We start from the raw sequence: 23132 nt of genomic DNA, 5'->3' as shown, positions 1-23132 counted from the left end.
ATTGAACCTACAGCTCAAACAGCACAGGATGTGTTAAAGCTATCATATTGTCGGTAACCTTGTCATCTTTTGCATTCAAAAGATCTGCAGCTTTCAAAGCCTTTACTCAAAAAAGAAAGAAATTACAAAGCTGTATATGTTGAGAAGAACTGTTGAAGCACCAAAGCTTCAAAGCTTTCAGCAGGAAAAACATTACCCTCTTTTACTAGCCAATAAAAGACCCTGGTGCTGTAGTATAAACGACGGTCCTAAAACTCCTAAAAGTATCCTATTGATAGCTGTGATGTGTCACATTGTACACAATAAGATGCTGCAGCTGCTTGCCAAAGTACTACAGATGCTGGAGGGATTAAATGGCCCATCAATACCTTCTACAGAGAAGGAGGAATGGCCAACTGTCTTTATCAGCTCTGAAAAAGGAGAATAGAGAAAGAGACGAGGCAGCTGACTTAATTCTTGCCAAGGACAATCAGCATTAAGCTCACTGAAGACGTTCTTTCTGCTAATTACTCTCTCTTTGTCGCTCCAAGAAGGAGATGTTGATTGTTTTGTGAAGCCTCTTTGAAATGTTTAAGACAGAAGTCCTCTCAGCCTGTGGATGGAATTCAATCTGTTCTTCTGGGCAGCCTGTGCTGCCCTCTAGTGTACTGAATATGACAAAACAGTAAAATTGTAAAGTACTATGCATAGCTTTATACGGAAAAATTTCGGACTTTCATAAACACACACACAGACACACACACACACACACACACACACACACACACACACACACACACACACTCCTGATCAAAATCTTAAGACAAGTTAAAAAATTGCAAGATTTTGCATTTTGCACTATTCGACCTTAAGAAGGTTCTAAGTAGAGCTTCACAATGCTAAAAGAAGAAATTGGAGCAAGAGACAAAAGATTTTGAGCAGGCAATTTATTGAAAACAATAATTTAACTGAAATAGGCTTTTCATCAGCCGATGAAAAGTTTGACCATAGCTCAAAAAAACCTGAAACAAACCCTCAAAACAGAAGTCAAAGTGTCAAAAAAAGGACTCAGTAATGAGTAGCTCCACCTATCTTGTTGATCACTTCAAAAAATCGTTTAGGCATACTTGATACAAGTGCTTCCAGGGGGCTAGTGAGAACGTTGCTCCAAGTGTTGAAGATGGTTTCATGAAGGGCATCCACTGTCTGGGCATTGTGAACTGCAGCATTGTCCTGTTGAAAAACCCAGTCATTACCACACAGATGAGGGCCCTCAGTCATGAGGGATGCCCGCTGCAACATCTCCACATAGCCATAACCCTCAGGATCTTTCAATAAATGCAAAATGACTGTCTTACTGCATCCGACCTCAGCAGCGATGGCATGCTGTGAGAGGCCTTGATTATGCAGCTCAATAATCCTACCACGTTCAAGCTCAGTGAGCTTTTTAGTATTGTGAAGCTCTACTTAGAACCTATATATATATACATATTGTAAGGGGGAGCGAGGAGGCGGACGCACACGCTGAGATAAGCGAGATTTATTACGGGCAAATCCAGGGTCGTAGTCAGAACAGTCCAGGGTCAATGAGCCGACACGGACAGATCGAGGGTAAGACATGACGAAAACAACCAGAACCAACACAAACAAAGACCAGGTACAACGGTACAACGATACAATGATACAAAGATACAAAGACTGGCAAACGGAAGGGGCAAACACAGGGCTTAAATACACGGAACAATGAGGGACAGGTGAGAACAATCAGGGGCGGAGTTACAAAACCAAAACATGAGCACATGGACAGGACTGGGAGGAGCCAACCGTGACACATATCCTGCCTTCCGCCCGAAGACTGCTGGGATAGGCTCCAGCTCCCCCCCGCGACCCTGACGGAGAAGCGGCTTAGAAAATGGATGGATGGATGGATATATAAATATATATATATATATATATATATATATATATATATATATATATATGCGGTTGCAGTGCTGAGGAAGAAATGTGCTGCACACTTCTGTGGTTCCTCTGCTTTTTCAAGTATTTCTGTTGCATTATTATTTATAGTAGTATTTATAGAAGTATTTCTGTTCTATTAGTCAATTCATTCCAAAATCTTCATACAACATACAGCACAAAGGACAGCTGACATTTTCAAATTCTATTGAAAAATATAAAGGGACAAAAATTAAGATACAAAGTTTTGTTCCAACAGTGACAATATACTAAACCTGTCATATTTATTGTTACTATCATATTAAAACCTTGTAATTAAAAAAAAAAACTCAAGCCACACTTCATAGTTTGTGATTATATCATCATAACTAGACCAAAAAATGGTCCAAAAATATCATCACACTTAGAGGTAATTCCACCATTTTTCTGCATAATTATATGATTAAAATACAAACAAAGTGACTGTAAGAGGTTTGAAATGCTCCAAACAGCTACCACACAGAAAGGAACTACATGAAGTGGCTACAAATACTTTGCCTGATGCCATAGTTTTGTGATAAGCTTCTAAAACCCATGTGTCAGACCCATGGCATGGTCCTATTTGGCAAAACAAAAATATTTTAATTTTCTATTCTTATTAGCTGGTTTCGTGTGCAGTGTGCATCCTGACCCCCTTTCCCCAACAACAATCCATGGTCCAGATGCCTTGTGTCTAGTTCAAGCAAATATGCAGTTTAAAGAACTACCTAAAACAATTTATTTAGAATTATTTCTGAATAAGTATTTAATGCCTGTTTTCCTGTTGCAATTGTGGCATATTTTGAAAAAAAAAACAAAGGCCAGTTTGGGTCAAAGCAAAATGTTAAATGAAATGAAATATGGCCCTTTTAGTGGTTGAGTTTGACACCCCTGTTCTAAAGCAAGGTTGTCCAGGTTGCTTTGTAGGAATGAAAACCTGCAGCCACACTGGCCCTCTGCAGATAAGACTAAACACTCATGGCTTAAAACATTATTTTAAATTAATTCAGGACAGAGTGAAACATGCAGCACAATATAAGGCTGAATTACATGTAAAAAATCAGAAGACACATTTTAGTTCACTGGTTTTGGATAGTAAATAAAATGGCTATATTTGTGTTGTAGATATTGTGACTTCTGGTTCCTATCACCACCACTGTAAAGAACAACCTTAGCCTGTAAGCTTCTCCACAGTGAAATCACTCTGAAGGATTCTGCTTACATCTCTACCACCGAATTACACAGAGTTTTTGAAAATGCCCCCTTTAACATACAATAAAATCAAGGTTCTGTTACAAAACTGATAATATTTATGCCAGACAAGGCACAGTATGCCATCTGTTGGTGGATCAAATGTATGTATCCTCCCCCAGCTCTGGGGCGTACACTTGGTCCTCTTTCTTGTAGTCATTAGGTGGCACGCCTTTGATTTTCAGTTTCCAGGCAGTCTTACACTGCCTCTCATTGTCTTCTGCAGTGTGTGTGGGCATGTGATGTAGCTGAGCTTGTGTTTGTATGAGTTCCTCCAGCTCTGTGTCCGTCTTCAGCTGAAAGCCTCCATGCTCTCTGAAGGGATCCAGCGGGATGTGTACGGTCCTGGATTTACTAGGCAGGTCAAAGTCAACATGGCGGCCTGGGTTCTTTACTATAATCTTCATGAACATCTTCTGAGGACTGTGGACATCTTCCTCAGCGGTGGTGGTGAAGGCACCAACCTTACGCACACCACAGGCTGTCTGGGGGAGTCTGGATTTGGGCTTGGGATGGGATAGTGGCTCATGGATGCCCAGTCCAGTCTGAGGTCGGACTAACATCTGGGAAGGGATGGTGGAGCGAACATGTATGGAGTGCAGGGAATGCTGGAGACTCTGGTCAACCATGTGGGTCTTCAGAGGGGTGTAGATTTTAACTGTACCTTTATAGCAGGATTCAGCATGGGGCTTAGGGGTCGAATGTGGTCGTTTAGGGGCCTTATTGGGTGAAGAAGGGGGAGGTGTTTTGGTTTGGGGCTCTAAACCGGATGAAGGCGGACCCCAGGCGTCCCGCACTGCAGCATTCAACCTCATATTGGACATGGCCAGGTCGCAGCTGTGATGCTGCTGAGTCGGATGGACCTTTAAAAGCATCTGGGGAGCAGTCATGGGACGATGGACACCTCTCTTTTTCACACGATCTCGAACTGCTCTCTCACTGGGGGTCATCGCATATTTCTCGTACAGCTTTTCTGTAAAATTCAGTGTGGCAGATTTATTTGTTGGTTCTTGGCTTCACTGAGTGCTAATGTGACTAACAGAGAATGCATGATCTCATTTGTAAAACGCTAACTGGCCTTCATTTAGTTTTAGCAATGTTAATCTTTATGGATAAATAAGGTTATCCAGCTTAAAGGGAAGATATTTCTACATTATCAAGTTATAATCATATAAAAAGTCATTTAGACTGTGCAAATGTGAAATGTGCCATTTCCGGAGAGACTTACAATCAGAATTGGTGATGATATGAACTAGATGTTGGGAATGCTTAATGCCAGAACATGAAATGGATATGCATACATTGCCTGATACTGGTCAGATTGTTAATCACCACCAATGTAAAGAAATCTGAGATCTCTGACTTTTCTACAATGCACCATTTAACATCAAAACACTCTAAATGACTCTGATTACATCTTAATGATTGTACTACACAGAAAAAGTCTGTAAAAAAGGTTATATTTGATATATATTAAATATAATACACAACCCCGTTTCCAAAAATGGCATGCAAATCAAATAAACCCTATATTTAACTGAAAATAGTACAAATACAACAACAAATTCAATGTTGAAACTGAGAAATGTTATTGTTTTTTGAAAAATATATGCCCACTTTGAATTTGATGCCAACAACAAGTTCCAAAAAAGTTGGGACAGGGGCAAGTTTACCACTGTGTTTCATCACCTCTTCTTTTACCAACACTCTGTGTTTGGGAAATGAGGAGACCAATTGCTGTAGTTCTGAAAGTGTAATGTTTTCCCATTCTTGTTTGATACAGGATTTCAGCTGTTTCCTTTGTCGCATCTTTCATTTCATAATGTGCCAAATGTTTTCAATGAGAGACAGATCTGGACTGCCGGCAGGTCAGTTTAGCACTGGACTCTTTTAAAACAGAGCACTGCTGCTGCCATACCTGCAGAATGTGGTTTGGCATTGTGTTGCTGAAATAATCAAGGCATTTCCCATAAACAAGACATTGCCTGAATGGCAGCATATGTTGCCAAAACACGTTTACCCCTATAATAATAATAATATAATAATAAATTACATTTATATAACACCTTTCACAAACCCAAAGTCGCTTCACATAGCATGGGCAGGAAACAAAAAAATACCATCATGAATACTGGCTTGTAAATTGGGGACTGATAACAAGCTGAGTGGTCTTTATCCCGGAGGACACAGTGTCCATGATTTCCAAAAAGAATTTCAAATGTTGATTTGTTGGACCACAGGACACTTTTCCACTTACCCTTAGTCCATTTTAAATGAGCTCGGGCCCAGAGAAGGTGGCAGCATTACTGGATCCTGTTGCAAAAATCTGATTGAAGGGTATAAGCTACCATAACTTGTTAATTTAATTAGCCTTGTAGCTCCAGTACAGCACTTAACACGTCTGGCCAGTTGAGTACAAACTGGGTTAAGTGCGAAAGCTGTACAACTATTTTGTTAAATGGGGAAGCTGTGTCAGCAGAGCACTATGACTCTATTACCTGAGCCGGTGGCTGTGCTCCTGGGCGTTTGGGTGTCCCGGCTGTGTCCACTGATGGGTCTGCTGGGAGACAGGCTGGAGGTCTGCTGGTCGTGCCATTCATTCCACGTGGCCAGCTGTATGGACTGGGGAGCTAAGGGGACACAAAAGCAAGGTAAAATAACCATGCTAAGTTTAATACCAGCTCTATATATTAGCTTCATAGAGCAACAAAGGTAATGTCAAATGAATGATGTGAATGTGCTTCTCAATTAAATAATTCTATGCAACACTAAAGCAAAAAGAGGCAGCATTCTGTGTACAGATTGCATTTCATCATGTACTACAAAAACCCCAGGCCTACTGGATGTCTTGCCAACTGTATGAAGCATGTTTCAAACTATAATTCATGTAGGATTTATCAAAATTCATCATTCTTATACAGGCAAACCAAAATCAAATTTTTTTCATATTTAATACTATGACTTACTCTGTATACTAGTTGTTTTAGACAGTAAATAAATTGGCTATTTGAGTTACAGACATTGTTACCACTGGTTCCTATCACCACCACTGTAAAGAAATCTGTGTTGGTAGGTTTCAATACAATGAACAATTTCATACATCTCAAATGTATTCTGAATGTATTTTGTGTATTTGTCATATTTTATTCATACAAGTATGTTGACTATGTTGTTCTATGTGATCTAGAGAAACCTGGATCACATAAAACAATACAGTAAAAACAAACAGGTCAGTACACACCGTGGACCTGTTGCATGCTGGGGGCTGAGACGCTCCTGATGTGGTGGGAAAAGATTCGTGCTCTGGCTCTCCCGTCCCGTTTGCAGGTCTTTGGTTTGGATGAGCCTGAGAGAGCCTTGCGTTCAGGAATGCCATTAAGAGGAAGATGGAGAGCAGGCCCAGACCCCCGCTCAGACCGAGCAGAGTAGTCCCAGTACTCCTGAGAAAACCTCAGCAGCAACACACGACTGCTGCTGTTCACCAAGATACTGAGAGGGAGAATATGGCTTTTAAATAAGTACAGACAAATTTTTAAATAATAGTGTATGTTTAATTGTTATAGTTTGTCTGACCAAATGTTTGTGTTCTGTGTGTACAGGTGAAACTAACTTGTTGCCGTGTGTGTGTAGAGACAGTATGGGGCTCTGGTGGGTGCTGATTTTGATGACTCGAAAGCAGTCCCCAGTCAGGAAGTTAAAGATCCGGATCTTTCCGTCCACACAACCGGTGATGACCCGCAGGAAGAGGAATGACAGGGTTAGCACTTCCCTACAGGAACACAGAGTGACCACAGAATCAGTGTAGAAGGTCAGTGGATATTTGCTTTCAGGTAGCAATCTGAAAAACCATCAGACTTTGGGCAAATACCATTTTACTTTGAATTGTTCTCTAGATCTGCAGATGCTCAATCTGCTAAACTATCAAGTGAAACACTTGATTCTTAATAGTGTCATGGGCAGGGTTAGAAACATGGGTTTGCTTTAGGATCATCTTCTGCATTGATGTTGAAGTTGAGATTATTACATTTAAAGGACATTCAAGACATATTATACTGTAACTACTGTAAATAATTCAGTAACTACTATAAGATTAATATTCCAGACAGCACAAATACACTGTTGCTACATTGCTGCACTGTATTTAGAATGGTCAGCAATATGTAGCATTTCGGGTGTTTGCTCATTGTCACTATGTAGTGTCGATGAACAAGCGCCCTCTAAAGGATGTTCATCCGATGTTTGTCTGACGGATTTTCCAACATACTGACATTCATCTTTCCTTAATTTCATTTCAGTTATATCGTTCTGGGAGACCACATACTTGTTATAAGACTTTAAGAGATTCACAGATTTTGTTGAATGTAATGTATCTACCCAAATGGACCACCCAAATACGTTTTACCACAACCTGTTTCTGTGAAGCACAACTGTGGAGCTCACTTTGGGTGGTGGAAGGTCATGAGGCTCTTTTTAAAGTCAGAGTTTGTGCTCCACGCCAGGACTTGCCCGTCTGACCCTCCAGACAGGATATGCCACTGGTCAAAGAACAGACACTTCACACAGCCTTGGTGACCATCTACAACCTAGACAGAGACATGAATATGCTCACTGAATGTGCTCGAACCTTACCTGCAACATGTAAAAGTTTAAGGGAATAATTTTGACAGAATTTTGAAATTCATGGCCCAAAACAAAGGCCTAGTTCTGTGACAGTTCATAACTGTATTTATAGTATATCATCAACCTCCACGTGAAAAACCCAGCCACATTTAGGACTTCAGGGAATGGATAAAATATATCTTAACTACCAGTATTCTTAGGAACTGAAAGTGGAATCAACTAATTTTAATTTTCAATATTTGGGAAAATTTCAGGTGGCAAAAAAACTAAAAAACTTCTGTAAGTCATAGATAATAATTTGAAGAGAATAATTTGTAGTCATACAAGGTTCCTATCACTAAAAATGAAAAGCAGTGGTGGCAGGTCCATGGCAGGTCCATGTACTGAAAAAAATCTCTTTTAAAAGCTTTAAATGTCTGTGTTAATCTAAAACAGGCAAAATATTGAAGAGCACCAGCATTAGTTTTTATTAATAATATGTGCCAACAAATGATCAGAAATCCCACAAGGGCACTTGCAGAAATTAGCAAGTGTTTTTTTTTTATGGAGTTTTGACATTTATGGCCTGAACTGAAGCCCTTGCTCTATAATAGTCATGGTCTGCCCATGTATTTATTTAACTCCAGGTCTAAGCTGGTTTTCTCTATGAGAAAAAAAAACGAATAGGATTTTTGAAAAGAAAAGTAAAAAGGTTTCCAACATGACACATTTTCTCCTACATACATTGTTCCACTGAATGTCACTGCTTTGCGTTACAAGGCCTTTAAGGAACTGAAATATGAACATTGCTACATCCATGCTAACAGAACGTTACCACTCCTGTCCATTGAAATGACACTGCATGAAATTAAGTCTACTATCAAATTTCAATTCATAACACAGGCTACTCCAAATGTACTCTGCTACAGCCAAAGCAACTTCAATACCAACTGCACTACAAAGCTTGCTGCTTTGTTTGAGGTATTTCTGTGTAGTTGCCAGTCTTATGATGTCAATTCAGAGTGTGGCAGTGTTAGCTTGCATGCTGCAATGTTCATATTTTAGCTCCTTAACAACCTCGTAATTCAGAGGATCCTGTAAATATGTATGTGGGACAAACCTGTGTCTCAGGTTTGAAATGACTTTATTAACTGTGATAGCATCGATTGTTAAAAATCTCATTCATTTTTGTCATATAGAAAACCAGCTTAGACCTGGAGATTCTAAAATAAGAATTACAGAGCGATGAAATGTCTTCAGCAGTCAATTTCATTTCTAATCTATATTCATGTACATGCTATTGTTTATTACTATTGGTATTCATCTCCTGATGTTTGTGCTCGCACCTTCAGTAGACCTGCTGTCTCCATCTCCCACATCTTTACCTGGCCTCCCTCGCAGCCACTGAGCACCAGAGATGCACTGATCTTCACACACACTACAGGTTTACGGTGCCTAAACTTCAGCCTCTCACAACAGTGACCAGTCTGCAGGTTCCACACTGATAGAGCACAGCACATCGCAAAACTCACGATCAAACAAAACTGCTCACAAGTTTTCAAACTTTCAAAAAAGTGCATCAAAATGTGTAAAAGATTTTTATAATTGAAGGTTGAAAAGAAATCCAATACATCAGCATTAAATTGATTCACACAACGTCTTTCTCCGTGCCCCAAATGTAGTCAATAGGCCAAGACATGTTTGGTGTCTGAAGTTTGCTTCTTAAGTTTTGCATCATTTCTAAGGAGCAATGGAAGCTTTTACCACAACAATTAGCATCGTCCATGCCTGATGTCATGATTGGCTCCTCCCACTCCATGTGCCTTTTTGTTTTTTGTTTGTCCATGTGCATTTGTTTTGGTTTTGTAACTCCACCCTGATTGTTTTCACCTGACCCTCATTTTCCCTGTGTATTTAAGCCCTGTGTTTGCCTCTTGTGTTTTCCGGTCTTTGTTTGATGTCTTGGTCTCTGTTCGTTGTTTGATTCTGGTTTATGTCATGTCTGTTCCCCGATCTGTCCGTGCTATTTGACCCTGCACCGTTTTGACCACGACCCTGGATTTGCCCTTAATAAAAGTCGCTTACCTCTGCACATGCGTCCGCCTCATCGCTCCCGTTACACCTGAATCATCACACTTGCCTCAAACCGTGTCAATTTGCTATATTATCTCAAGTAGATTTGCTTATGTGGTTTGTGACACTCTGGAACATATTATTATCTATAAAAATGGCATAAGATATTGATAAAACTTAAGATGTCAAGATAACTGTTACTACTCTCCTCAGCAATGTACCCTTTTATGTATTTTATATGCTTACATTACTTGTCATTCTTACAAACATGCATTACTTATTAGCAAAACAACAGAAGCAAATTCTGAACAGTGAACACATCTTGGCTGATCAGCTACACAGTAACATTGTGTAAATATGATTTATACTTTTGTTAGTTCTCCTAATACTAAAGATGAGCTAAACACTACAATGAATTTAGGAAACTTGTCCCAGATTATTATATTTATATCAATCAAAACTTTATCTCAAGCACAACTACCAGAAAATTCTTAATTAGAACTTTGCCTTTCACTCTGCAGTCTCTGGCCCCAGAAACTAGAAGATTTGCATGTAGGTCCAGGCAGTTGATGGTACCCATGTGCCCCCATAGCAGCAAGGTACATGCTCCTGTCTTCAGGCTCCAGCACCTTCAACCGAAAGAAGTCATTTTTATTTTATTTTTTTTTATGACTTTGTGTGTGCTGCATATTACGGTCATAGTAACTTCTCTGTTTGTGTGTCTGTGGCCATTTTGTGTGTTTTGCTCCTTGGTGCATTACATAAAGGACCGTGATTGACCACATGGGGCACCTTCCTGTATATAAGAGTTACACCTGTTCAGACCAGCCTGGCACTCTCCACTCCAATCTTAACTTCCTTATTAGATTCTGTGAAACCTTGTCAATTTCTTTGGGAAGTAGAGGACAAGTGCCTTTTGTTTTAGTTACCTTTTCTTATTTACTGAAGGCAGTTAGCTTTTATATTTTTACTTGTTTATGTTTTTGTTTTCAAAGCTTATTTACTTTTCAAAACCTTTATTTGCTTTGTTTATTATTTTCCAGACAGCAGTTAACGACTTAAATAAAGCTGTCCTGGTTTCTTGGTTATAACAGTGTCTAGTGTTTGGTAGGTCAGTAGGTCAAAGGAGAGAGCCCACTCTATTTTCTGTTATGGTCTGACCCTAGACTGGGTCGTAATACTAGCTGAAACTTAATAACCGACCTGACCAAGAGAAATGTTTTGCAAAACATAGGGAAATCTGCATATTATCGCTGGTGATAACAACAGTATATTGCAATTTTTTAACGTTTTTTTATTCTCGTTGTTATGTACTCATAACTCACTGAAACAAGAGGAGAAACATACAGATTATAAACTTTCAATCGATGCCACAATCGTGTTTGAAAATAGAAAAGAAGATATTTTATTATATTGAAAGCTAGAGGTAAGCAATTTGGGGATTTGTCTACTATGACTATAATTTCCATCCATCCATCCATTTTCTAAGCCGCTTCTCCGTCAGGGTCGCGGGGGGGGTGCTGGAGCCTATCCCAGCAGTCTTCGGGCGTAAGGCTGACTATAATTTAAATTACGATAATTTTCCATAATTCAAGGTTCAGTCCAGCCAAAAAGACCAGCCTATCTACTTTTCCTGGAAGAAAAAATGCAGTGAACACATGCTGACCATGGTGTGCCAGACTACCATTTTGTTGAGGTTGTGATGTCACAGCACATGGGAGAGCTTCTCATTGGTCTAACTCATCCATGGGAAGTACACAAGCTCTGTGATATTGGGTTAAATTCCTCCACCAAAAACTTAAAGTAACATTGTTGATAAAGTTAGGCTATAATAAAAATTGCACGCTTTCAAATTGCATTTTTGACAATAATCTTTCAGCTCTGGTCAGAACCTCAAAAAAGGCTAGTAAAGAGTCTTACTACGTGAAGACACAGTACAAATTTAACCTGATGCTGAGGTCGTAGCTGGCGCTGACGACCAAATCCCTTTCCTCACAGACCAGGACAGCTCGGACGCTGCCCGCATGGCCCTGCATGAGCAGTGGGACTTCTTTCAGCAGTGTGACATCCAGCAGGTGTACCATGCGGTCCTTTGAGCCCACCACCACCATCTGGCCTCCACTGTAATGGATCACTCTGCTGGGGTCCTCTCTGTAGAGCAGGGAGAAGGACAGAGAAACACTACAGCTAATGTTTATCCATTCAGAGTAAAATGATCTGGAATCCGACCTCCTCTGTTCATCAGGAAAGGATTAGCTCTGAGGCGGCTTACAGGAAGCACTGTGAAAGCACGTACTGCATGTTTTAATGACAAGGACGTTGAAATCCAAAAAGTGTCTTTGCTACAGTACTCAGTAATTGCATTAGTTCTTAACGTAGCTTGTAGCCCTCTACTTTACCTGTCCAGCAGAACCAGGATGTTGAAGACTCCACAGTACACATTCCGCTCCTCCATTTTCACTGCCTTGGTTTTAACACCTACATAGACTGACTCAAAATCTCTGACATTCTGTGGTAACACACATACACAATGTTTTAGGAAGGCCAACATACACTACATGGTCAAAAGTATGTGGACACCTAACCATCACATTCATATGTGCATGCTGAACATCTCAGGGGATTTTCAAAACCATGGTCATTAACATGGATTGCCTATAGCACCTATTAGAGCCTCCACACATCTGGGAATGCCTGGCTTGCAGTCAGAATTCCAGGTGCTGGGTGCTGGATGGGGTTGAGATCTGGGGTCAAGTCAAGTTGTTCCATGTCAAATTAAGGGCACTTTCCAAGGCTTCTGAGTCCAAGGTATGCTTCACAGCTTTCCAGATAGGGTTGAAGAATTTTGGAAAATATCTTTTTCTATCTTCTAAGCCGCTTCTCCTCCTGAATCGCGGGGGGTGCTGGAGCCTATCGCAGCTGTCATTGGGTAAAAGGCGGGATACAGCCTGGGCAGGTCCATCCATCCATCCATTTTCTAAGCTGCTTCTCCGTCAGGGTCGCGGGGGGTGCTGGAGCCTTTCCCAGCAGTCATCGGGCAGAAGGCAGGATACACCCTGGACAGGTCGCCAGTCCATCACAGGGCAGACAGCCTGGGCAGGTATTTTGGAAAATATCTAATTGCAAATTAGAGTGACTGCAATTTAAATTACAATTATTTTCTCAAGTTAAGGTCCAAGCCTGTTTTTACTGGCCAAAAAGACCAGAAAATCCACCCTTTCTGGCTTAAAGCGAGTAATGTAGGCTATAATTAAAATTGTAGATCTTGCAAATTTGAAAATGTTACATTCTACACAAACTGCAGTCACCGTGGAAACCCATTTTAAGCATCTCCAGACAAACAGTTCTTGCACAATATTTTACAGGCTGTGTGTCTTTACTGCTCTTTAGTACTTTTAAATCTTTTTACTTTACAAGAAAAAAATACGGTTGACCAAGGCAGCTCTTGCAGGGCAGAAATTTGATTAACAAACTTGAAGAAGTGTCGTTCTATGAATGTCACTGAGCTCTTCAGTGTGACCAATTCAGTTGTCAATGTTTGTGGAGACTGGATGGCTGTATGCTTGATTTCACGCACCTGTTAGCAATGAGTGTGCCTGAAATGTCCACATACTTCTGGCCAATTATTGTAGCACTCTACCAAACCAAAGTCATATTGATACTTACGAACCAGTGAGTCTAATTTGATATAGTAATCAATGTGTAAGTTAGAAAAAATCAATAGGTTATTACCTTCTTATTTTTAGGGGAAATCATCAGAGGTTGAATGTACTTCTCCTCTTCTCTGAGGGGCACAAGGACCTCACGGATCCTGGCATAAACAGGATTAACTCCAGGGGAAGAGCTACCCTATGAAATAAACACAGAATATCAGAAACAGATTCAGCAATAGACTGAGTTTATTTTTGGCCAAAATAAAATGATTCTGCTATTTTCAATGTAAAAATATTATAAGTAAATAGTTCACTGAATCACTTTTGGGTATTTGGGGTATAATTCTGAATTATACTCAAATGAGTGAGTCATGATAAAATCTGAGACTTCATAATGCAGCGATTTCTTTTTTATTTAAAATTCGACGTGATGTCAGAAATTTACACAAACTTATTTAGATTAATGTAATACCATCTAAGCAATGTTTGTTTGGACAAAAAGGCTTTAAATAGTCAGAATGAAAATAATAACGCATGAAATGAACATTCTCCAACCAGAACGTACAAAGACTTTATTATTCAGTAAGGTTAACTGAAAACAACTTCACACGGCTGAGTTATTATGAAGTCATAAAAGTAAAGTGATAGATCTCTGTGAATGTTCACATTAATGTATTAATTTCTGCCTGAATATGAAATGTACAAAGCAGCATCACCTGCAAAACCATTGCCTGGTTTTCCACCATTTTCTTCACTTCATTCTCTCTTAGGATTTCCTCTGTTAAGTAGCGCCAGTGCTGAGACACGAGTTTACAGTGCTGAAGAGTGGCTGTGTCCAGCAGACCTGAGAGAGACAGCATAAACGTTTACACTGACCACTACCCTACATGCTTATAAAAAAAAAAAAACAACAACAACAAATAAAGAACTCTGCTGTCATGGGGAAACAGTCCACTCTTGGAATATAGTTTTACTTCTCTATAGTTACCTTAGTGATGACATAATACCATTATATTTATATGTACACAGAATGTTCTCTACTGTACACTAATGTACTCTAATGTTCTGATACTGTATTCTATCTATCTATCTATCTATCTATCTATCTATCTATCTATCTATCTATCTGTCTGTCTGTCTGTCTGTCTGTCTGTCTATTGTGCATTAAAAATTGCTGAAATTTAAAAAAAAATAAAAGTATGTTCTCCTTAGAGGATTTTCACTTAGAAAATCAACAAAACACATTATTTGACCTGGGCTGGGCTGTTCAAACTTTTGCATATGAAAGTGCACTGCAGTTCACCACTCTCTAAAAACAGATGCGTTAAAAAAACAACACATTCTGTCTCAGTTGGAAAAAAACACACTTTAGTTACTGCGTGCTGGGTGCCATGCGTAAAGTGCATAAAAGGGGATTTAAACACTAAAACAAACTGCTTGGCAATGAACAGCAATATTTTATGGTATAACAGATATAATTTAATCAATATATTACTAAAAATATTGTTAAAACTGTAAATATCAATTTCAGAGTATACTGGTGTATATATTGACCAGCCCTTTAGTAAAGAAGGGCACTATCAGCCATATAAGTGAAACTATAATAGTTTTCTGGCCACATTACAAAATTAAATCTGTCCTCTCACCTAAGATCCTCTTGGCGATATCGACTGGAAGCCTTCGAATGAAGTCTCGGTGGAGGCTGACCCCTGACATGGATTTGGAAGACAGGGGGACCACCATGAGGGCAGGATCCTCGGAGCTGTCCGAGTGTGTTTCACTGTCTTTTCCCCTCTGAGCTCTGAAAGTTACATCCTCCAGCTCACTCCAGATTGCATTCTTTGCTGTGAAACAACTTGTGCATGTTGAGTGGCGTATGTGCAGTTGTGCATATGCCATTATAAAATGGCATATGATGAAAAGACCAAAGACACATATTGTGATTATAATATTAACCTCATCTCAAAAATGGTAACTTCACAGCAAAAGGAAAAATGTTCTAAACATCTCTTAATTAGCCATAAAAAATCACAGTAATTTTGGACCAATATTGATGTGATGTAAAGAACAACTGGCATTTTAAAAAAATAATAATAGTAATAATATAAATTAAATAAATAAATAAATAAATTTTAAAGGGTCCATTTTATGGGAAACATAATTTTAGTATTGTGAGTGTGTGTGTAATATATATATATATATATATATATATATATATATATATATATATATATATACATACACACACACACAAAAGAGTGTGATAACACTTAAAAAAGAAATTGTGTAAACACTGTTTTAAATTTTGAAATGTACAAATGTTCACTCCATAGTCCATACAGTCCATATACACAAACAATGTGGAAACAAATTGATCATTTTGAAATTACTGTTTTTGTGATGTCACAAGAAACAACACATTTACATATACCTCCTTATTAGGTCCACCCATACACACCTGTTATAAAGAGAGTTTCAAAGAGTTTTTTGAATGAGGCACAACGCGGAGCAACCAATCACAACAAAGATCATTTACATATCAGTCTTAAAGGGACAGTAACAAAAACAGCTTGTTTAATTGTGAGGGATAAAGAGCTTGAACACTACATAAAACCCCACAAATTTATAAATGGCTCTCAGGAGAAAACAGTAAACATGTATGAAAAACGATACTGGCCCTTTAAGGTTAAATTCTTTTGATAATGTCAGGTGTTCGTCCTCATATATACGGTAAAAAAACATACTTACTGGGTTCTAATCTGTGCAGAATCTCAGCTGCACAGTTATCCTGGGTTTCATGAGGGAAGCACTCATACAGAGGTTTGTAGATGGAGCTAGCCTGAATGAGAAGATCCAGCTCTGGATGATCACCAGAATGGAAGGAGTAATGTGATTCTGACAGAGAGCTGCAGTCGTCATCCATGCCTGCTGAAACTGTGAAAATATATTTTCACTGGAGGTAAACTGGAGTTTTTGTATGGAAGACTTTCAGAAGTGAGTAAATACAGTAGCCTCTACATATATTGGGGCTTTCGGTAAACAAAACGGGCTATAATAACATTCCTGTTTTCTCCTCCACATGTGGTGTGAACTATCAGTGGTTCTCGCACTACTACAGGTGTGGTTATGTTAGGGTAGGGCTCTAAAGCAGAGGGACGTTTTTAAGATTATAACATGTTACAGTGACCTCAACATGTAAAATGTTGATACTTCTTATATTGTATACAGCAAAAACAGACCCCAAAGAACATGAATGTGTACAGGACATGGAAAACACATCATTTTAATTTGATGTTTACCCATGCTAAATCAGGAAAAGTTATTGGGTCATTCTCCATTTGGAGGGGAAACCATGGCATAAAGGTTGCAGGGCTCAAAAAGATGCTTAGAATATTAGGCACAGCTCCAAAAGTCGGTGTGTTTATGCCGTTGACATAAGATTAATTAATATTCCCTTATGATTTCTCTGATTTTTCTTTTTTATTATTTATTTAATTTGTATAAAACAGCTTCATGTTTACTTTTTATATCAATAATGTTACACTACTTTTTAAAAATATATATGTATTTTATTTTTGTCTTTAATTGTCAGATGTTTTGGCCACTGCTGTTATGAGGACTCATACTGCATTTTAACACAGTATTTTCAGCGGTAATCAACTGCTTCTTTGGGTCGAGGCTCATCAGAGAGGAAGCATCTTAAAGCATGAGCAGGCAAGTCACACTTGCTCACTATATTTCATGAATTTATTAATAATTTTGTTTATCAGGCAGCACGTAACTTTCTATCTGTGACTGATGTTATGTAATTTAATGGCTGGGTAATTAAAACTTTGTCAAAATAATGCCATATTATCATTTTTATTACTGACTTCAGTTGCACAAGGTCACCTGACCACCAGTGAGTCTGCCAGCTTACAAAATCCTCAGTTTTAAGCAGAATGTCACTGGCGTCACCGTCACTGGTGTTACACCATATTCATACAACACCAGTGACTGTAAAATATGTTTGGAATTAAACTCTCCTTTTAGCATGTATGATAATAGATGTTAATGGACATATTAAGATTATTTAGCTTGAGGATGAAAGAAAATGATTTCTTAAAAATGTATCCACCTGAATTCCCACACCAAATGGAGAACGACCCAAATACATATGAAGCAAGAAAATGTAAAGCATTAATTTAGAGCTATTAAAAAATGAATTGAGTCAGAGTAATGGGAGGGTGACCACTTCATTACCCATACAATTTGGAAAATGGATGTTTTCCCCTTCCAATGCATCAAAAAACAACTCCTGTCCCTCTGAGATCTCGGAGTTGGCCTCTTACCCGTGTTGAACTGTGGAAAACCTCGTTTCTCTCGAGCTATGAGGACACTGACTAGATTCCCCAGCATGTGCAGCAGCTCGGTGTCACACAGGGACAAGACTCCCAACAGATAGCTCGACTTTGTCCAGTTGGGACTCTTACTGAACCACTCCCACATGTCCATCACGCTCATCCCACAGCCGCAGTCTCTGAACTCCTCCTGGCTGACCGCTTTAACATGAGACCTGGCGTAAGTGAAATCTTTCCCCAAAGTCACCCGAAGAACATTCTGGACCTTTTCCAGTATCTCTACGCTCCGGCATCGCACCAAGATCCCAGTGAGGAACCTTCGCTTCGCCGCCTCTCCGGCTGTGAGGAGCCACTGCGCTGACCCGGACAGGTTAGCGGTGCACACACACGACTGGCAGCGGCCGCATGTGCTGAATTCTCCGCTGCGGGTTCTGCAGCTGAGCCGCGCCGCGCTGTGCGCACTCCCCTCACTCCCCTCACTCCGGTCACACCGGTCACTCCGCTCTTCAGCCCCGGGCTCTCTGTCCACGCGCTGCATGTCCGGACAGCTCCTCCTTCCTCCGCAGTGGTCAGAGAGTTAGACTAACAGTGAGATTTCTCTTGCGTCCTGTGCTCAGCACAGAGAAGCGCGTTACCAGGCAACCACAGAGACACAGCACAGGTTGCAGTTAGTGGAGCTGCTATAGGAACCACCACACAAACCTGGGGCGGGACTCGTGAAAGCCTTCTGAAGACAAACTCTGTCGTTTATAAGAATCTTCTGAAATGTGGTTCTCGAAAAAAACCTAAGAAGTTCTCAAATATTTACGGAAGTCTGAAGAGGCCATGAGTTAGTTATCATCTTCTGGATTGTTATCTTAGATAACAATTTCATCATCTTGTGATCTCAAGATAGCAAAATTGTTATCTTGAAAAAACGAGGCACTTATCTTGTTAAATCAAGATAACAAAATTGTCACCTACGTTAAAATAACAAGTTATGTATCTTGCTATCTCAAGATAACAATCCAGCAGATTACAGCAACAGCTCATGGGCTCTGAGGTAGTTATCATATTTGGATTGTTATTTTGAGATAACGAGTTGATTTTCTTGTTATCTCAAGATAACAAAATAGTTATCTTGAAATAATGTTACTTATGTTGCTATCTCGAGATAGCAAAAGTTGCTATTCTGAAGTAGCAAGTTATTTATCTTATGATCTCAAGATAATAAAGTTGTTATCACGAGATAACGAGTTACTTATCTTGTTATCTCAACATAACAATCCATAAAATTACAAAAAAAAAAACATTCCGTGGGGTGACGGATGAGGACGGGCAGGAGCAGCAGGTGCAGTGTCCGCGATAGATTTAGATGCTCACCCTGTGAACTCTTACAGCCTAATACAAGTGGGAGGCTCTCATTCCGTTAAGCAAATATTCAAGAACCTGATATTTCCAGGAACACTGGTTGTTCTTAGAATTATTCTTCAGGGAATAGTTAAGAAAATAAAAGAAGAGAATTCTCAGGAAGTTATTTGTAACAATTGTGCATTAAGTTGTACATTTATAACAGTTTCTCATAGCTTCTTTTCTAAGATTGAAGTTAAGAAAAAAACATTTAAGGAAGGTTTTCCTTCGTTGAGACTTTTTTGTGAATCCAGGATGGGTCTATACGCTGAAACACACGCACGCAGCCTTGGTCCTATTGGAGCCATCGCATATCATAGATTTCCATTCATTTTCTGGAGACTCACTCACACCTTAACCAGAACTACTCCTGACCTAACCTTTACCCAAGCTTAATCTTACCGACACTCTCACCTTGAAAGTTAATACTTTACATTTTAAGGTGAGGCTCATCTGTGGTTCCCTCAAGAAAGTTACAGCGTAAGTATGTGAACAGGTTATGGTCCCCACAATGTGGCATAAACCTAGTGCACACACACACACACACGCACACATACACACACATACATACATACATACATACGTCTGCGTGTTTGTGTATAAACCCTTTGAGTAAAGATTACGCGATCTGAAATGAAGTAGAAGTGAGTGTGAAATGAAGTGATGACTTGTGCTCGGACACAAAAGGAGGAAAAGCTTGTGCGCCGCCCGGGAATCGAACCCGGGTCGCAAGAATGGGAATCTTGCATGATACCACTACACCAGCGGCGCTGTTAACCAGCGTGGCCTGAATAGTCCTTACAGCGCATAGGACGCCTGCGACCTGTCCCGTTGTTTAATCACTTTGCTTTGTATTTCTTTCGTTTTAAAGGACGAAATTTGAAACATATTGATTTTATTATTTTACGACACGTTGCCTCATGAAACTAACCAGTCACGCGCCATAGAAACACGCACCCGTAACTATCAGCGCGACCACGCCCCTTAGCAACGTGACAACGGCGACGTCATTCGAGAGCCTCCGAGTCAGACCGACTGCTGCATATAGATATATCTTTTAGAAAAAACGTAACTTTTTAATGCGGTTAGTTATTATTTAGTCCTTTTACATACATAAGTCTATAAAATAAAAGCGTATAAAACTTAAGCTGTATGTATGGAAGAAAACCCTTGTTCATGAGTTTCTTTAGCCGGTATATTCAACATGAAAACATTGAAAACAGCAGCTGCTATAAAGATCTATTACGTTTCAACGTGTAGCTCGAAAAATCCTAACGAATGAGACTTAACATAGCTAGCTAACCTAGTTAGCTGACTTACTTTTAACACGCATCAAATGTGAAGTCTAAACGAAGCAGGAGTCTGAATAGAGCCGTGAGTATTATTTTGGGGCTGTGTCTGTGCTGTGTTATTATTGGAATCCCTCTTCCTGCGCTAGGAGCTAAATATTGTCATGTTTTCATGATGTGGTTCTTTATAGACCTTTTTGAAAACGGTGCTATATAACACCAGAAAGAATTCTGCTACTGTGCTTGTACCCCTTATTGTTGCTAAAGAACCATTTTCAAAAATGTTCTATGTAGAATCAGATACACCACATTTCTTTACTAAAGGATGCCTAAGGGTAAAGAACAATTGAAGGACCATTTTTATGTACATACATGTACATATAGAACCTATAGCCCCTATTATGTCTGTGTATATATGTGGTCAGCAGGGCTGCTGTGGTCAGAAACTGACTACTTATGACTGTGGTACAGGGCAGTTGTCATTGTGCAATGATAACAGACAGCAGAGCTACAGTCTGCACGAGTAGATTACAATATGTAATGGAACCTAAAGGAAAGTGGAGCTCAGAGTGTAACCAGTGAGTGTACAAGTTGTTGGAATTTGGAGAATGGTGACTTGATAGAAAAGTGGTCCGCATCGTTGCAGTAAGTGCATGTGCAATTCCACGAATGGCCGCACAGTGTCGCTACAGTTTAAAATTAGACCTGAGCAGAGCTTGATCCGTGTGCAGTAAGGCTATGTATAGGGCGAATACGAGATGACGCATCAGTAACGAGAAGCTATAATCTGCTCAGACTACAGGAAGAATAAATACAAAATACTGCTGTGTCCATTCTGTTCCTCTCGCATGCTCCTAACACCCATCACACAAATAAACCTGCATCTGTGTAGAGCCAACATCCATTCTGTAGTGACCTTCTTAGCCAACAATAAAAGTTTACCAATCTGTCATTATCATCATCATCATCATCATCATCATCATCATCATCATCATCATCATCTTTACTGAAGTAAATTGAATCTAAGAAAACAAAAATAATTTTTAACAAAACTGCATGTCAGAATTATTGGCACACCTGCATTCACTACTTTATGCAGGCCCCTTTGCCAAAATTGCAGCAGCGAGTAATCCCTTCTAATACTTGATGCAGTTGCAAAGCAAAGAATCTCCTCAATACAGAATCTCTCTTGATCTTCCAGGGTCCTAGGTACTCCCTTCTTCAGCTGACCTCACAGGTTTTCCACGGGGCTTCCATCAGGGGGCTAAGGTGGCCATGTCAAAAGCTTGATTCTGTCACCATTTTACCTTTTTGGTGTGAATTTGGATGCATGTTTTAGATCAAGGCTTCTCAACCTGTAGTCTGCGGGCCACCAGTGGGCCTCAAAGCACCCTGTAGTTGTCTACAGGCCTGAACTCTGAGGAGAACAGTAGTACATAGTGGGCTGGAAAGTCAAAAAACCTAAGTGGAGAAAACATTAACTTAATAATTAAGAATCAAGATGCGAACGTTTTCCTCTTCTAGCCTCTGAAAAACCTCAGTTTGGAGGACCATGCAGCCCTAACACCATGTTGTCCTTGGGGCAAGGTGTGAAATGAGATTTGGCCTAATCCTATTTTTGGAGACTTGGTGAGCCCAGAATGTTGCAATTATCTGCAAATTTCCAACTGTGATCTTTGGAGAAATGATGATCTGTCTAACAAATTGTGCATCATAGGAGTAAAATTAACATGCACCATCTTCCAGCAGAGTTCACTATGGCAGTGGTTCCCAAATCGGTCATAAAGAATATGGTCAAATGGTCCATATTATGGCTGTTGCAAGATGGGTTGGAGCAAAAAGATGGACTGTCTGGGGGTCCCTGTACTACAGTTCTGGTTGTTTGAAACTTTTAAATTATTGCAGTAGCTGATCTTTCCCATGTTGATGAATGTTGTCACCTCTTATTTACAACCCAGTGAAACAAGAAGCCATGGATGACTACTTAAGAGTTCCTGAACATTCAGATGGACTAAAAAAGGGGAATATAAGTAAACATATATAAATATAACTACATAATACTAAACATAATGAGAGACATAATGCAGCCTAGTAGCTGTTTTAATATTAACAAAAAACAAGTGGGACTTCCTTGTTGTGTGCAGTGATGTGAAAAGAAGTTTTGAAAAAATGATATTTAGGCAGTGCTGAGGTTCTCACGTAGCATTTCCGAACCCTTTCTTTCACCCAATGCAAATGAGCTGGATTATTCATTTACATCATGCTCTTATCATTCAGATACAAAGTTGTGGCTGCACATATCAATCACCGAGAGTACTGTAGCTTTGAGATATGATCGTTTATGTTCAGCATTTGGCTTACAAAGAGCTATTTGCAACTTGTCACGGTCTGCTAAATCATCAGCAGGGAGAGATCAGAGGCCTGGCAGAGAGCTGTGTACAGCGGAGGAGAGGAAGGAAGATGGAGAGAGAGAGAGAGAGAGAGAGCAGAGAGAAGAAGCTGAGAGATAACATGCTCTGCTGAAAGAGTCAGATGAAGAAACGGTTACAGGGCCAACCTTAAACAGGAAATGGTAACTTCCG

General features: G+C 39.7%; 2 protein-coding genes and 1 non-coding gene across 4 annotated transcripts in view; 1 reads left to right on the top strand and 2 right to left on the bottom strand.

Moving 5' to 3' along the window:
* Positions 1–2036: 2036 nt before the first annotated feature.
* Positions 2037–18440, bottom strand: fbxw10 (F-box and WD repeat domain containing 10). Its single transcript, XM_017700682.2, has 14 exons — positions 17864–18440; positions 16281–16466; positions 15179–15376; positions 14249–14376; positions 13612–13728; positions 12279–12388; positions 11827–12030; positions 10387–10508; positions 9153–9307; positions 7648–7790; positions 6818–6976; positions 6449–6696; positions 5706–5837; positions 2037–4180 (listed from the first exon to the last, which is right to left on the bottom strand). Exons 1-14 carry the CDS (start codon positions 18408–18410, stop codon positions 3306–3308), a joined length of 3324 nt encoding a protein of 1107 aa, XP_017556171.2. The 5' UTR covers positions 18411–18440; the 3' UTR covers positions 2037–3305.
* Positions 18441–19961: 1521 nt separating this feature from the next.
* On the bottom strand, positions 19962–20032 carry trnag-ccc. The gene has a single exon. It is a non-coding gene; the product is annotated as a tRNA-Gly (tRNA).
* Positions 20033–20384: 352 nt separating this feature from the next.
* The window catches only part of unc13d (unc-13 homolog D (C. elegans)), a 36385-nt gene continuing 33637 nt past the window's right edge, over positions 20385–23132 (top strand). The window contains exon 1 of one of the 2 annotated variants that reach the window (XM_037544428.1): positions 20385–20635. The gene's annotated coding sequence lies outside the window, so the exon portion shown is untranslated. Of the gene's footprint in view, positions 20636–22928; positions 23123–23132 lie in introns of those variants that run through there. The other variant, XM_037544427.1, reaches the window with a different exon arrangement.

This window comes from Pygocentrus nattereri, chromosome 13, assembly GCF_015220715.1.
Source record: "Pygocentrus nattereri isolate fPygNat1 chromosome 13, fPygNat1.pri, whole genome shotgun sequence".
NCBI lineage: Eukaryota > Metazoa > Chordata > Actinopteri > Characiformes > Serrasalmidae > Pygocentrus > Pygocentrus nattereri.
Note: the sequence above shows the minus strand (reverse complement) of the source record. Positions and strands in the feature narration are given on the sequence as shown.